General features: G+C 35.9%; 1 protein-coding gene across 1 annotated transcript in view; it reads right to left on the minus strand.

The window, feature by feature from the left end:
• Window positions 1-330: 330 nt before the first annotated feature.
• The window catches only part of TACR3 (tachykinin receptor 3), a 35762-nt gene continuing 19283 nt past the window's right edge, over window positions 331-16809 (minus strand). Inside the window, exons 5-6 of the mRNA XM_053974961.1 lie at window positions 3567-3763; window positions 331-646 (exon numbers count right to left, since the gene is read on the minus strand). Of these exons, the coding sequence (XP_053830936.1) occupies window positions 331-646; window positions 3567-3763 (513 nt within the window). The remainder of the gene's footprint in view (window positions 647-3566; window positions 3764-16809) is intronic.

A 16809-nucleotide genomic window follows, 5' to 3' on the forward strand; every position in this document is an offset into this window, starting at 1 on the left:
AAGGAGCCTGTTAAATTTCAATAAGTCAAACATAAATGCCACAGGTCCGAGACAACTGAAGCAAAGTTTTTTATGCCATTGGTTTATTCTGGATAATCCCTACAAACATTGTTGTGGCTAAGGTGCAACTATGATTTTGGACTGAGACATACATATGTCTTCAAATTCTTCTTCCTCTCCAAAGCAAAAAAAAGTAAGAGATTCCCAAAAGTCTCACAATATTTATAGCTAGGGTTTTTTAGTGGAATCTGGTTTGCTTTCCTGTGGTATGGATACCAAGTCCCAAAGGAGAACATTGTCCAGTGTTGCCCTTCTAGCAACATGAAATGTTTAGGAATAAACATCTGCTGATGTGTGCAGTGAACTGATGAGGCTTGAGGCGGTGGAGACAGTCTTGGAATTCCTCTGTGAGCAACCATTGAAGTTCAGGTCCCTTGGAGCTGCTCTTTTCTTATGGCTGGCATGCGTGCTGTCTCCATCGTTAGTGTCGAACACCACCGTCATGCTGGAGTCCATCCTGGACACAGCGTAGAGGCTGCTCTGCCGGGTGGGGTGGAACCTGGCTGCCTTCAGCTCCAGCTCGTCATAGCTGGACACCTCAATGAAGGGGCACCAGCGGAAAGCTCGCTTGAAGCCAGCTCGGAACCTAGGAGGAAAGAAGCCTAGCCTGGGTTGGGAGAGCCAGTCCCAGGCCTTCATCTGAAAACACAAAGTGCTGGCAGGATACTGACTTGGCCAATTATCCTGCCCCTAGGGTGTGCTGAAGTCAGCGGGAGTTTCCTTGACTGAAGTCTGAGTAGGGCAAAAAAGATAGTGGTAACAGCTCATTTTGGTTTCTGATTTTCTATATGCTGTCCCTGCATTTTAACACTGGTATTTTCCTTATAATGAATTTCCTGTCTTTTACCTGTGCAAAGTAAACAAACACCAACTTTCATAGAACTGTCTTCACAGAAATTGTTTTAATTTGACCTCTAATGAGATCTGCACCCATATTTTCATCTTCTTTCATCAAGAAACTTCGTAACTTTCTTTTCTCTAAAATGCCATCCCAGCTTCCAAATTTCAATATCCTCTGTGTCTCTCTTTAACAGAGATGCTTATATGGGAATGATGTAATGACTAATAATTGTTTATGTAAAATATTTGGAAAATAATTTTAAATAGTAAAGAGGATCCTAGAAAGTTGAAATCTGAATGTGAGCAATATACAAACAGGCATTTTGAGGCTTTAGAGCATCAGTGTTTGCAATACTCATACAGCGGCAGGGATTCACCATAAAGACCATTGTTACATTTTGTGTGTATACATTTCCAGAATAAAAGTTTAATATATTAGAAAAGCAATTCCCTATGTATCTCTGTATAACTGGAAAAAGAACTCATTTTCACCTAGACTTAAAGCTTTTTTTTTTTTGCTTTCTCACTTGTCTTGCTTGTCTTGTTTTGTTTTAGCAATCAGCTCTGTTGTTTATCCTGTCTGTAAGTTTTTTGAAGCAGTGGTTGAACTACCACAGCGATGTCTGCAGGTAAAAATTCAGATCAAGTGTTCTGTTAAAGTTAACACAGATCTCATAGAAATGACTTCTCCTTCCTCAAATTTTGACGTTTGCCATGGAGTTTTCATATGATGACAACTGAGCAGGTAGGTTGCTCTTCAGCATTCTCTGTTTACATGCAGTCCATATTTCGGAAAAATACTGTAAGAACCTCTGATGGAAATGGATTTAGTGACAGAAATTGTACAACAAAAACATCTTGAAACTGTATTACTTTTCTTGGCACCTTCCATCCTCTTTCTAATTCAGGGCATGTTTTTTCTTCATCTTGAAATAATGCTCTCTTTATCTAGATACATAATATCCTAATTAGCCTGGAAGATGAGGCTGGGGATAGATGTTCTGTCTGATACTAGATCCAGCAGAGGCACGAGTTGATCTGACTCCCAGCAACAAGCTCTATTTTCCTATTTAATGAAAAGGAAGCAGACATTCTGGTATCTTCATTTCAATATGGAACTTAATTATAAGAAAGCTGTCACCAGGACTTCATTCTTGCATCAAATTCTGAATAAGGTGACCTTTAGTATGTCTCAAAATATTAATTTTTCTTTGGCTGTATTCTTTAATCCAGACATCTAATTTTGTAGTTTTCAAGTGTCAACATAAGCCAGATCAGAGATATTATTTTTTTATAAATACTTTTGTAACTGTGCCATAAAAAGTTTTTTGAAGAAAATGGGATTGGTTTAGAAGTTTTATGGTAGTAATTGAAAAATATGAGGCCTCATTCTTCCTTGCCATTGATTTTGCAGACACTGGACACTTACTGAAACTAGTTTCTGTTGAAATTAATGGAAAATTTGCCATTTGAGTTAGTTTTGTTCTGGCATGCTAAAACTTTACCTCATCTTTAAACGGTTGTAAATGATGAAAAGTTCACCTTTAAACAGTTGTAAAATGATGAAGAGCTCATCAGAAGGCTCTATTAATTTAGTCATTACCTTATCTTTTTAAAAGATTATGAATATTAATTGTCCTAAGTTATCCTCATCAAGAAGGATGATGCCAGTGTTTTTACGCCACTAAAAACTCGTTAGGATTTGTTCACTTCATTTTTTATTAGATTCCTTTTGACAGGTACTGCATGATCTTTAGTGGGCGTTGAGAAATACCTTGCAATATTGGTATAAAGTTTGACAGTAATTAAACTTGGAACTGGCTGCTAAGTCAAAAGAGATTTGAAATAATATTTGAGATTACTTATTCAATACTGATTCATACTGACTGAGTTTGTGAAGAAATTAATTGTTCTTGGTGATCTTTATCCAATAATGCTAGAAGTACTGGTGAATAGGATGGCTAGGATGTTTGTGTAGATCCTGGTCCTATAAGTTTAAATGAAAGATTTGAGTCCATTCTGCAGTCCAGTTGTCTCAGACTAGCAAGTATTGGTAAAATGTCACCAAACTCTACAGGTGCAGTGCCTTTGAAATTCAGAGTGTAATGTCTTGCTGTCAAATAATACTGTAATTTAGTATTAAGTAATGAGAATATAAACATTGGTATAATATTTATCAGCCTGTTGCAGATCTTGGAGCACAGTAGAAATGTAATGCTGAGATACACAGAACACAGTAAATCACATTTTGTATTGCATTCTTCCAGCAAAACAAAATTGGGGCTACAATTACTGAACATAGAGCTTGCACTCTATATCACTAATTACCATCTTCTTTATTTTTATATTTTGCAAACCAAAACTATTAAACTGCTATAGGTTTTTTTTTTTTTTTTAATTTTGCAGGTGCACATGGGAAGGACTGGTTTCTGAAAACAGAATTTTGCTCTGAAATTTTAAGTAGACCAGAATATTTACTGGAAGTCCACCTTCAGGGTTTTGGGGGTTCTTTTCAAGTACAAACCTAAAGAGAGGGGTTTTTTTTGCATTTTGTTTTTTCCCACTAACTGGAAGCTATTTAAGTGAAAATTCTATATCTGTTTTTCCATTTAAGCAGTTTATATTCGTGGTGAAGTTATGCACCTCATTTCGTAACCAGCTCTTACCTCTTATTAAGACAGCAGTAGATAATGGGATTGTACATTGTAGAGCTCATGGCAAGCCAAAAGCTGGCTAAATAGATTTGCTGAATGTATTTCCACCGATTTAATTGTTGATAGATCCCAGTAACTATGAAGTAAATGTGGTAGGGCAGCCAGCAGACGGCAAATGTCAGCACAACCACAATCATCATTTTTACCACCTGAAAGAAGTAATAATGATATTTAGCCTTTTTAATTTGGACTAGCATTTCAACATCCATTAGTAATTTTCTCTATAATTAATTTTTAAAGTTAGTCAAAAGAAAGCTGAATATGCTTTTATATAGTTTTTCCTTTTAATCTAACTCAATAATTTTTTTCTTGACTGGAGATCCAGTTTTTCCTAAGAAAAATAGCAAGAAAACCTTCCCTGACTTTATTTGTATTGATTTTTGCAAATAATGTGTTTGCTTGCTTATATTTGACTATTTAAAATATCACTTCTTTTCTGTACATCTAACCATGGCATATGGTTAGAGAGTATTTTATTCAGACACCTCATTTTGGCCTTTATTGACCTTGGTGTTTATTTTTATTGTGGTCTGCAAGTCTATTTCTTGTCCCCAGTTTTCAGATGTGATTTGAATAGCACTACGTTGTAGGAAATGAGCAACTGTAGCATCCTGTGTAATTTCAGAGCCTAACAATTCCCATGGCTGGTGAGTCTTACTTGTTGTTTTCTGCAGGCATCACATCTATTAGCTACCATAATTTCCAGTAAGCACAAATGAAGAGGAGCTCTGCTTTGTGCTCTAAACATGTGAAGAAAGCTTGCAACTCATGTAAAATTTTCACTCCCATCTTTTTCTTTTCAGCTATGTCAAATACTAGTCCAGCTACCATTTTCAGCACAATATGTCACATGTTTACACCAAAGGTTTTCTTTTTGTAGCTGAAATGAAACTAGACATGATAGATCTGTGCTGGGAAGTCTCTTGTTCATTGGTACTTGTGAATACTGAGGAATAACAGGGATCTCTACGAACAGGTCCTATATTTTCTCTGTACAAAGTGCCATTTCATACTGTTTCTAGTTTTACCAAGGGAAAAATCCAAAGAGCTGAAATTTGCCATACTTATGTGTCTTTGGTTAACGTTTTTATAAAATTCCAACTAATATAATTAAATAATTTTGCATATAAATGTTATGGTATCCGCCTTAACTTAGATTACATCTTCCTATGGGAAACATAAAGCAATTTTTCATTTAATAGTTGGCACCAATTAACAATCTTTCCTGTTGGATGGGACTGTAATGTGCAAGATTTTGTTTATAAGAATACTTATTATTGCTGATATATATCCACTAATCATCACTTAAAGGCAAAAAAGAGGTGTCTGGCCACATATAAAACATTAATAGTAGTTGGTTCTTCTGAAGCACTTTTCATCAGTTAACTATCAATCATCCTGTGATCAGAAAGATCATTCTTATAAAGGAAGGCAACACTCCAAAACAGTATCACTTTCACCTTTCACTTGTATGGCTCTGTGTCTACATCTGGGCATATATAGAAGTTTATGGGACTATATATGTGATTTTTGGGATGGGGGGAAAAGGTTATGATTTTATGTGGACAGAAATTTCTGGACTAAACTACGTATGTGAAGTAATGCATAAAAATATGTTGTCAAATCAGTCTATCATTAAATGGCATCACTGTTTCACTGCTTTTGGCATAACTTCCACTGTTCTGCTGGGGACTTACTCCTCTGCCTTGCACACATTGTATAGATAGAAGCCTTAATTGTGTAGTTTTACCATGGTACTTAAGCTCCCTGTCATTGATTTACAGGTGCCCTTTGCTTGTTGTTGTGTTTTTATAGATCTGTCAGGAATGATAAGTGTTACCTCAGCACCTTTCAGGACTTCTGTAATTTCAGAACACTTGAGAGTCTTAATTATTTACCTTGATATTTAATCAACAAGCCTTGCAGTACCAGCTGTGCATGTGAAATTGTTCCTAGAATTAGTCATCACTGGAATATCATAGGTACTGAATGAAAGGATTTTTGTGTCCAAATTTTCAAAGTGTAAACAGGTAAGTCTGTATTTACAGTGTACATTTCATCTGTGCAGTGCTTGAGAACTAAAACAGTAGAGCTTCCCAGCAACAAATGTAGCTTAATCTGGTTGAGCACTGTGTCACTCATGCCCCAGAGATGCTAGAAATCACAGAAAGAGTCCAGGTTGCCTGTTTGGCATACTTAATTGTGTTAATTTTTTCCAAAAGAAAGTTGTTTGTCTTTTTTTCTGACATCCAAATGCTCATTGTCTAGTTTTATGTGATATATTGAAGAGCAAGGCAAGCAGTGCTTCCAGAGTCTACTTAAATGTCTCCTAAAGCTAATAAACCATCACAAGCTGTACAAAAAATAGCTTTTAGGTTTCAGCTACTGCAAAAATTAACCTTGAAGGAATGAAGTTTAAATTACTATTAAATACAACATGCCAGGTTTTCTTCAAGGGACCAGAAATCTCAAACTAACTTTTACCCTGCAAAGAAAATCCACAGTTTTTCTTGTCACAGTTTCAGGCAAGTCAATTCTAATTTTGAATTGTTAAAGTTTTGAAATTAAAAATGCCAAATCACTCCCAGAGAATTGCATCTTTCCCTGCAAGGTTACTCTTTTGTTTAAAACAAAATACTCATAGTTTAAAAGAGTGAGATTCGTATAAGGTTTTCTTGTTGCTTTTTTCTGTCTGGAAATCTGTGATTAAATATTTAGTCATCATCCTCCTGAAAGCAGAAATTTCTGAAGCAAATAGTCAAACTAGACAACAAGCTACAGATGATTTTAGATGGACATTAGTGTTTGATTTAATTTGTGAAGTAATGAATCACTTGAATGACAGACAGTGAGGCACCTTACATTCTCAATCATTCAGGTTTGCATGTCATTTTAAGTGTTTATATAGTACAGTGCACTTATTGACATATTTCCTAGGAGAAGATAAATGAAATGTTGCAAGTCTGTGTGGTGTAAATTGTTGGAAACAGAAGGTAATTAAGGTTAAATTTGAAGTCAAATGCAGAAATTGTGAGAGGAATAAAAAAAACCTAGTCTGTTCTCTTTTCATCATCTAAGAATGACTATGTGGTGGCAGAAATGGAGGGAAAAAAATAATCAGGAGAAGGAGGGAGATTATTCCCAATGTCCTTTTCCGTTTCAGAGAGGCACACGCTGCAAGGCCATACCTTGCAGTTTATAGCTGTGGTTCTTGTCTGTAGTGTTGGTCTTTCCAGTATGAAGTTTCATTTCTTGATTATATCAATAACTATGAACAGAAAGTGACTTCAAGATCTATAAACCTAGGGCACCTTGAGTTTACTTGGAATAAATTCTGATGAACAAGTGCCAGTAAACCAACAGAGAAAGTAATTTAAACAGGTCCAGTATGAATTTACCACAAAAACTTGATTGTCTTTTCCCAGTACACTGTGATGTTTCTCTAAAGAAACCCTGGTGACACTTCACAGGTTCTCCAACTGCAGAGTATAAAAGAGAGCTTCAGTGTTGGGGTTGTTTTTTGACTACTTAAACCTGTGACTGAAAAAAAAAATCCTTTTAAAAATCTTTGTTTCTCTTTTTTGAGATATTACTTTTTTCAGCTGCTTTTCCTTCTATTCTGACTTGCATAGAATTCATTAATAAGGATTTTCTCTTGTGCATTAGGAAACATTTCTAAAGCAAAAAAATGACTGAATTCAGTTGCTTAGCTTAAGGTCTAGCTCTGTTCCTGCCACCATTTTAACCATGGAGCTTTCCAAAATGTGAATTGCAGTTAAAATCTTTTATCCCATTTTCCCCTGATGTTTTGTTCAGTCTCCCTCTGTGTGTATTGTGGGCAGCATGTCTGGAGGAAAGAGGGTTTTTCCTGTTCTAGGCAACACTTTTGGTAAATGAGGTGTACTGAGTCTCCCAGTTGTGCAACCTTCATGCAAGTCTTGAGGCAAGATTTGTAAATGGAAAATCAAAGTATCTATTTTATACATTGATTTTCATCAACCAATTCTGCTGATATTAATGCACTACTGCCTATGTCTGAGGAAAACCAAGTCTAGAGAAGAAAGTTAATTTATTTGCTTTGTAGTCTTTTCCTTTAAATCCTTTCTGTCTGAGTAAGAAGCATTCTTTCATTAATGGATGTAATGAGAAAAAAATGTATTTAAAAGAGCAAAACTGATGTAAGTTCATTGGAATTGGAGTTTGCAAGTTTGCCTTTGCTGTGAAACACTTGGAATAGTAAAAGTGAAAAGGAACTAACAGATTCTGCTACACTTAGTCAGTAAATCCACTTCCCAGTCCTGGGGTCATATATGGCACTTAGGCATGAAACACCAGAGAAGAAGGAGCACCAATATGCCTTTGCTTCTCCACAATGCTTATTTGGAGTAAACTATCTCTCTTCTGAGATAGTAAACTATCTCCCTAAGAAAGTTAGGATTCAAAGGTAATTCTACTGGCAAAAGTACAGAGACGGAACTGACTTCTGAGGTACCAAGTGCTTTGACTAACTCAGGGATTTTCTGTATTATTTCAGCCCATAGGAAAGGATCAATTATTAATAGCTGAAGGAGATGCACATTTAGGAGGAGAAAGTATGAGAGCGCTTGGAAGTCTTTCAGCCAGGTAAGGTATTTGCCAGTTCCAGTGCTCCAGATAATTTTAGTCTTCTGACTTACATTTTCCATCTGGTTTTCTCAGTTATTTGAAATAAAGACACTGTTTCTCATTTCAGTTTGCACAATCCCTTGTTGCAAACAGAATTCATAATAATTTACTTTTTCGTTAAACTCTAAAGTTCAAAAATATATTGTCTTCTAGTGTGAAGTAGTTTTTAATTAGTTTGCTTTCTTCCAAATGCTCAGATGTGTGACTCCCCTCAAACCAAAGCAATTCTGACATTTTTGTTATGAGTGGTCTTAGCTACTGCTGTTTTTAAATTATGTTTCCCCAAAGTTGCATAGAACACAGGTGTGACTTTGAGGTTCTCTCAACATGTCAAGAAATTTCTGTTTCATTGCAAAAAAGGGGTAAATATTTTGCTTGGAGTTTTATTTTCCTTGAGAATGCGTGATTTTCCAGGCATCTGACTGGGGGCAAGGAGGAAGAGTTTTCACAAGTTTTATGTTACTTTATCTAAGAAGAGATGTCTCAATTTCTCACAAGAGATTGTTGGATATTAGGCAATATGCTAATGACTACTGCTCAAACTACGAGTTTTTTTTCTGTAAGCTAGACAACAAATAAAGGTAGGTGGCCTTGTATCATTGTCTTGGTCTTAAGCATTGAGTAACATAAGTTCATGTCCTTTAGAAAATGACTGAGTGGTTGTTGTGGGATTGGCATTATTAGGCATGATAATCCACCTGAGATCTAGTTCTGGGAAAAAAAGCGAAAAAGCTGATCTAGTGCTTTTGTACTTAAGATTCATACCACCACTTATTTTACAGTATTTTCCTTCCTTACCTGGAATGAATGGTGTGGCATAATTCATTTCCATGCCTCCAACCAAATATGAGATTTGGTGTGGGGAGAAATAAAATAATATCTTCTTTTTTTTTTTTTTTGCTAATAGGGATAGTTAATTCTGAAGCCCACTTTGACACAATTCTGAAAGTATTTTGGAACCTTTGATTTTCATTGTAGGCTCAATGTTTAAATTTTCCATATGGGACTTCTGAAGGAATGGCGCTAGTAAATGTTGTCTTTTGAAAATTAATCTTATATATTGGACACTGCAATAACTAACTAATGCTATGATGAATTATGCCAATTAATTATGCAAAAGTTGCATACCATGCTACCTGTGTTTTACTTTATGTGGGCTCCTTATAATGAAATCTATCCTCCTGAACCTAAAATGAGATGGGTACCTTTTCTTATCTTCAGAAGAGGAGCACAGACTCTTATTTCATATGGAAAGACTACTTTTTGAATTGTTTTATTTCCACCTTATTCACCTAGGGGAATTAAATAAGTGATTTATATAATTAGAAGCCATTTGAATGTTTACCATATTTCTCTAGAATTTTGGCACAAGAACATAATGAGAAGCAATGCAGATTGTTTACTACATAGCTTGAAAAACCTCTTTCTTCTCTTTTCTGTTGATAAGAACTATGAATTATTCCTGGACTGTACTTGTTTAAATTGCATGGCAAAATTCTGTCAGGAAAAAAGCACAGTTAAAGCTATTTTTTAGTTGCCATTATGCATTTGCAGTGTTAATAGCATCTTCCTTTTCAAAGTTTGAAGAAAAAACTTATTACCACCTAAGGAAAAAAAAAAAGGCAAAAAATTTTAATATTATTTCTCAATCTATTTTCATTTAAATTGACTTCAAACAAAACTGTTAATGTCAGTGATGTTGAGGTTTATATTTTGAATTTCATGTACCTAGTTTATTTTTGTCATTCTTCAAATGACTGTACAAGGATGTGACTTTATTAATAGAAGTAGACTTGTAACTCACATACAAAATATTTTGGAAATACTTGGTCAATAAAAAGTTGTACATGCTCTGGCCAATTATTGAAGAAAAGTATCAGGAGTGTCATTATTCTGACAGCATCTACTTTTGTACAGACAGGCATTGCTTCAAGTATTAAAGTATTCACATCACTTGGCCATAATGGTCAAAACATTGGTCATTATTGCACCGGTTTGATACTTCTGTGATATCCCAATTTGTGGAATAAAATATAAGCTGACCCATGCCAGGGTGGCTGAAACTCTTTCCTAGGAAACCTGCTTTAAAACCTGGGGAAATAAATTACTTCTATCCACCCCAGAAAATGAGTAATGAAATAAAGGTGCTTTGAATAGGTTGCAGTACAGAAACTTCTAAAGAATTAAATTTTTTGAGTTAAAGGATTAGATTTGTTAGGAGAAGGCATTAACAGACTTAACATAGACACCTCTTTGTGTGGAAGTGTGTGGATTTCTGCTTTAACTCAGAAAAAAACTGTGCTGAAGTTTTGTTTTGTTTTGACGTGAAGAACATCCTGTAATGAATGCAAAAGTGTGTGGGTGTAATACTGGAACTGCAGTTCTGTTCTGCTGAATATACAGGTCTTGGCTCTGTAGTCCTCCAAAATGAGCGATCTGCATCACATTTCCTGGGCTTTTCACCACACAGATGCTTGGCAGTATTCTGGAAAGCTCAGCAGACCGAAAACTCATGCTAAAATTAATTTGTTCATAACTTCCCTACAGGGACTTGATGAGGAAGGGGCTTCTTAATCACTCTCTCCTATTTCTCTCAGTGTGTGTGTATATATATATACGCACACATGTCTTTTTATGCACCCATGCACACACAGGACTCTTCATGTGGTCATAATTTAGGATATGTAATGGCATAACTTTGACTGCAGATTAGATGATACAACAAAAGACCTTTGAAGTTTCCAAGGTTTGTTTCTATGCTGGTGAAAAATTTGCATACAATTTAATGAACACACTTTGTCCTGAATGTGGGATTTTAAGGTTATTGGTCTGGAGGGTCAGGTCCCAAACTTGAACTTGGGGAGAACTGCACAGGGAAAATGAAGTCAGTCTTAAAAAACCCAACTCCATAGTTTGAAACTTGAAGATCATAATCTCCATGCTGAAAATCTGAATGTTGAAAAAGAGATACTTGGCATAGGTATCTTGGTTTTATTATCAATGAACGTGTATAGTTGAATTCAGCAATGCATTTGAAAACACACTGAGCTCACTGACATTGGAGTGAAGCATTGTTGAAATTTTTTGTCTGTTAACCTAATGTTACTTCCATTCTTAAAAATATGAGGCACCAGTAAGAAATTTTTGCCCTAGGACTGTGCCTAGACTTTATATTTCACATAAATTTTCTGCCAATAGTGATGAAAAATATCAAAATAACAAAGAGAAACATCACAGCAACTGTGAGTGCACAATTCTGAGGCTACTCACTGACCATGCAGAACCAGTCTCTTAAATCTGCCCCCGACCTGGAGGTGTTGCCAGCTATTCTATAAAAATGCATTGACCGGAAAACTTCCATCAGTTTGTCAGTAAATATGTAAACTGACAAGGCTTATGCACAGTATAAAGCCATTTTTAGTATTTACTCTGCTTTTACTTCTGTGTGGGTGTGGGAAAGATGTGTTTGTTCACAGTTCATAGCTGAGTTTTAGGACCTTGAGGCAACGAATGGAAGCTGGTACTGCTGCTAAGTGTTCTATTGCCATTTGGAGATAGAGAGCAGAGAAGAACAGCTTCCAATAATTTTGTTATATTTCACTGTGTCAGTCATGTTCAGAGAATGATCAGGTTGGGGTCTGACTTTATTTTTACCTCAATAGGAAATCTTGTTCAAAATTATGGGCAGATCATTAAAAAGATAGCAAATTGCTAGGAAAAAAAAAACTTGAAAAGGAGAACCGGTGAACCCTTTTTTTTCTGAAGTTCTAAGACAATAAAACAACTCTGTAAAAATATTTTGGTTTTAACATGCAATGACAGTAATTCCCCTGTACCTCATACCCCAGTTTTTCCCTAGGCAATTTCTGAGCATATAAAGAGTGAGAGTGTGAAATAGAAATCATGATTCACAATATTAATAATTACATGGTTATTCCCTACACTTTCAGTAGGCTTTCAGTCCATATACTTGGTAGTAGAAGGAGTTAACAGAACTTTTTGAAACTTAAAATCAAAGTTTGTTGGTTATTCTGCCTCATCCTTCTGGAAAAACTGTGCCTATCTGTATGTATGTGTTTAGGGAGGGGGTCATACATTGTAATTAATGTGATGATTGTGCAAGAACTTAATGGTAAATGAAAAAGCCCAAATCAGGCTTTCATGTCAGTATTCTGTATCCTTGTATATGTTCTTCTATGGGAATGTATTACTGATCAAAATAGTAACAGATACCTTATTCTGCTAGTATTTTCAGTAGAAGGATACTCATATGATATTCTGACCCTCATTACCCTTTTCAAATTTTTCTTAAACTTAGAGAAAATAAGCTTTTAAAAAGTCCTATTCTGCAAACTTTTGGCTGTAATAGCAATTACTTGCAAGTAGAGACTTTGACTATAGTGTTAATAGTAATCTGGTGAGTCTGGAAAGGTATTAGTCTTTATGGTTATGGAACAACTGCTCAAAATTAGTTAGTGGAACACCAGCATCTGCAGTCTGGCCCAATAATCTTCTTAATGGCCAGTCCTGACTCACCCATGCAGAGCCATGGAGAAGAGCAGCAGGCAGGGTAAGCATCTGTGCTCTGCAGGAAGCATATACATCATGTCACATCTCCTTGTGTAACTAACTCCATCTACAGGGTTACAAACCAAATTTTAGGTGTGCGAAGCAGTTTGTGCAGTCAGGCTTAGCTTCATTCGGATTGTTTTGCATCTACTGTATTAACAAGGCTATTTCATACTTCTCATGAATATTCAGAGTTAAGGATATCATAGTAAGAGGTGCCCTGAAGCAGAATGAGAGGAAACCTATCTTTAGTTATTAATTTTTGTAAGTAATTTTACCTGTTACATTTCACTACTGAGCATGATTTGGGAAACACTTTCCACTGGAAAGTAGTTGAGAGAAAAAAAAATTATTGAAAGTATTTAATACTAATCTCTCTCCAATCTGAGATATAGTCTCTAAGTATCAGTCTTGAGATCTGCCTAATTTAGTGTATTTACTGAGGAGTTTTGTAGAGCAAAATAAAGGCATGACACTTTTGAGCAACTTTGCTGGTACAGAAGCAAGAAGGAACTGGGATGTGGAAGAACTGTGGGAGCAGAAATGAAGTTTCACAGTGCTGGTCATATACTTTGTATGGTACCAGTAGTGTTTGTGTCCCTAGGTGGGGTGGTGGCAGTGACAGATATCACAGAGCAGATAGGAATGCTGGACTGGTACTCTGCTGGTTTTAATGGGTGGTTTTATGCTGTACTTCTATAGGTATGCTCACACTCAGAAAAATTCTGGGATTTTCTCAATTAAGGACTAATAAAATTATCTACTGTGAATTTGTTTGCCTGTTGTGAACAAAAGAGGAGGAGACAGATATTATTGATTCATTATAGCAAGACCAGGTCATCCGTTTTATGAAAGGAAAAAATGAGATATTAGGATGTTCCATATGAGGCATTCTCAGTGGAGGACAGGGAGTTACCCCTGTGCAGGACCGTGGTGACACTACGTTACTGGCATTCCTTGTCTGGTTTTGGTCACTTTACATAAAGATGTTATATAAAAGAAGATCAGAAGTGCTTGTTTCATTTATGCAACAAACATAAACAAAGACTGAGAGAAAAAATGGACATAAAAACATCTGTAGAGCTGACAACAGTGAGGGATGTTAATTACTTAAGCTAACTGAGAATAATGGCATAGAGCTGCCTATGAAGGAATTTAGCCTGGAAAACTGAACTCTAGGATTGGTGAGATTTTTTAGAAGATGGAGGTTTAAGATGATAGCAGAGGAATTATCTATTGTTGTTCATGATGACAGGCCTGAGGGCCGGTTCCTGTTCTGGGTTCATTTAATGTTTTAATATTGAAAGACACAAACTGACACTTGGAATGAATACGTGGAGAAAGCACTGGATAGCACAGTTCGACATCTTCCAGTGTCTGGCAAACAAGGGATGAATTTGTTTTCTGAAGAGCCTTTAAAACCATCTGAGAATTCCTTCTTCCTGTTTTCTTTTTCTTTACACTAAATAAGAAATGTGACATTGTCAAACACAAAACTTTCCATGACTCATTGATATGAAAATCTTCAAAAATATTTAATTTCAAGAGTAGCTTCACAAAATCTGAGATATATGACTATGTGATTATAACCTCAGAGCAAACTGACTTAAATGTATGAATCATAAAGTCAGACTAATCACCTGAGGAACTTTTCAGTCTCTTTGTATTTTGCTTAGGGGAAACACAGTGTATGAGCATAAACTGCCACTTTGGTATTTTTGCTACATCTTCAGTTGCCTGAGGAATTAATCAGTGGACGTTTCTATGTAAGGACTGCAGTCTTTAAAAAGCATCTCTGTTTCTATTGATTGTTGGCTGATAACAAAGCAGTGGAGTGCACAGAAGTGGTGCTAGCTGGTGTAAGTTGTTCTTTAACCTCATATTATTAAGTCTTTTTTCTTTTTTAATGTGCTGAACAATGATTGCTAAATTTGTGAATGTGGCTGCACTGAAGTACACCTGTGGTTTTCAATCACGATAGAGCTTTGGCCAGCAAGGTGCTCACAATGCATCAGCACTTTGGATAAATGATAATTTTACTGTAGCTGCATGAAATTTCAGCTAGTCCAGCAATACAGCCACCCCATACATTAAAATATAAGCCATAGTGCTATGACTGTTAGATCAGTGAGATCACCTCTTCTTAAAATAGTGTTTATTTCTCTAGCTCAATCTTCTATGTTGGCTCTATTTATTTAGTCGGTTTTGCACTTTGTTTCCATTGTCAGTCTCTGCAAAGTCAAAGAGAAGACCCATTTACAGAAGATGGACCAAAAAATGATACAGGCCCCTATTTTTGGCAGGAGATACACAGTATTCATAGCAGTATTCATAGCAAACTGAGCTTCTGCACCTCATTACCCCACAAAAGGATGGGTAGGTTGTTTCACATATCATTCCCAGAAATGTAAGATCAGCTAAAGGGGAGAGGTGTGAGCAAGGTGCTCCGACACCACCATGGCAGTCGTTTCTGTCCAGGCACACAAACACAAACAAATCTTCAAGGTGGAAACACTCATACCCTGTGAATAAATAAATGATGGGAAAGGCACCATGGCAATGTCAGTTCTTTTCAGCAGACTGCTTTGCATGGCTGGTTTGGGTGATCTGTAGTCCTATATTATATGAAGGGTGAAGATGCCTTCACTCTACATACATCATGTTCTAGGATTTGGTTCTCTTTGCACACCTAAACATGTCTAGTGAATATTTTGACATATATGCAGCCTTGGCAAACCATTACCTGAAAGAGACCATAAAATTCTGTGTTTCTTACTGTCTGACTTTTAAAAACTAGTCACAGGTGTATATAAGGGCATAAGCTGTCAAGATTGGGCTTTCCCTTGATATCTGTAGTACAATTTTGTGTATAGTAGTTGGTTCCAGGGGGTGTTTTTAATTTAGGATAATCGAGTTATATTTACTTTCTGCTACATTAAACTTCTATTCCCTTATGTAATTTTGAAAATGCCATATAATATATAAGTTAGTGGAGATTGCAGTGCTGGTTCTCATGCTGGTATAAGCCAGAAGATGGATTGCTTAAATAACTGACTTTAAATAACTGATTAAAGATTTTAACCTTACCATGTCTTTATGCTGTCCCATGAGGAAGCAATTACTTTCTAATCTTGAAAAAGTCTGAACAAGTATGTAGGATAAAAGTGAAGTTTCAAGATGGTGTAGGAAGTCACATGCAAGACAAACCCTTGGACCCAAAGAGTAAAAACATTTTGTTTCACATGGCTGGATGCAAACTTTCACAAAAGGTTTTATGAATGAAGCAATATCTAACCCTAGTCTGTCTAGGCTTAGTGGTTGCTTGTTAACTAGAAGCATCTCTGATTTCAAAGTTAATTATTGGTTATCATCTGATCTATGAGTTCATAGTGTAATATTTTCATCACCTATTTATTTTGAATAAGCTTTATATTATGAGTATAGTCTTGTTTTTTCAAATGTGTCAACCCATAATTAATTCAGTATTTTAAGAGTTTTGATGCTATGCTGCAATGTTTTATGCTTTGACTTTCTTGGCTTTTTTTTTCCCTTTTCCTTTTCTCTTTTTTCCTGCCTCTGCTCTGCAATAAACTACTCCATAGAGAAAATTAATCTTTTTTTTTTTTCAGTCTGACCTCGTTAGCTACCTTTTAATGCCAGCAAAAGTATCATTATTTCTAACTAGTGCTTTTCTTCATAAAGTGTGATATAAAATATATATGAATATGTTTTCATGTCATTTATTCATATGTGATAAATAAAAAATGAAAACCTGCATTTTTAGTGGCACTGAAAGTCAGTGAGAAGTCAGGAGTATTTTTATAGCTGCGATGCTATGTAAAAACAGGAGTATAAAGACATAGGGCAGTTCTTTCTGAATCAGACAGTTGCCCATCTGTCCTGTTCTGTCTCAGCGGCAGTAGGAGGTGCTGTTTATCCCATGAACCTGGCCATTTTTCAT

Source organism: Vidua macroura, chromosome 4 (genome assembly GCF_024509145.1).
Source record: "Vidua macroura isolate BioBank_ID:100142 chromosome 4, ASM2450914v1, whole genome shotgun sequence".
In the NCBI taxonomy this organism is placed as follows: Eukaryota; Metazoa; Chordata; class Aves; order Passeriformes; family Viduidae; genus Vidua; species Vidua macroura.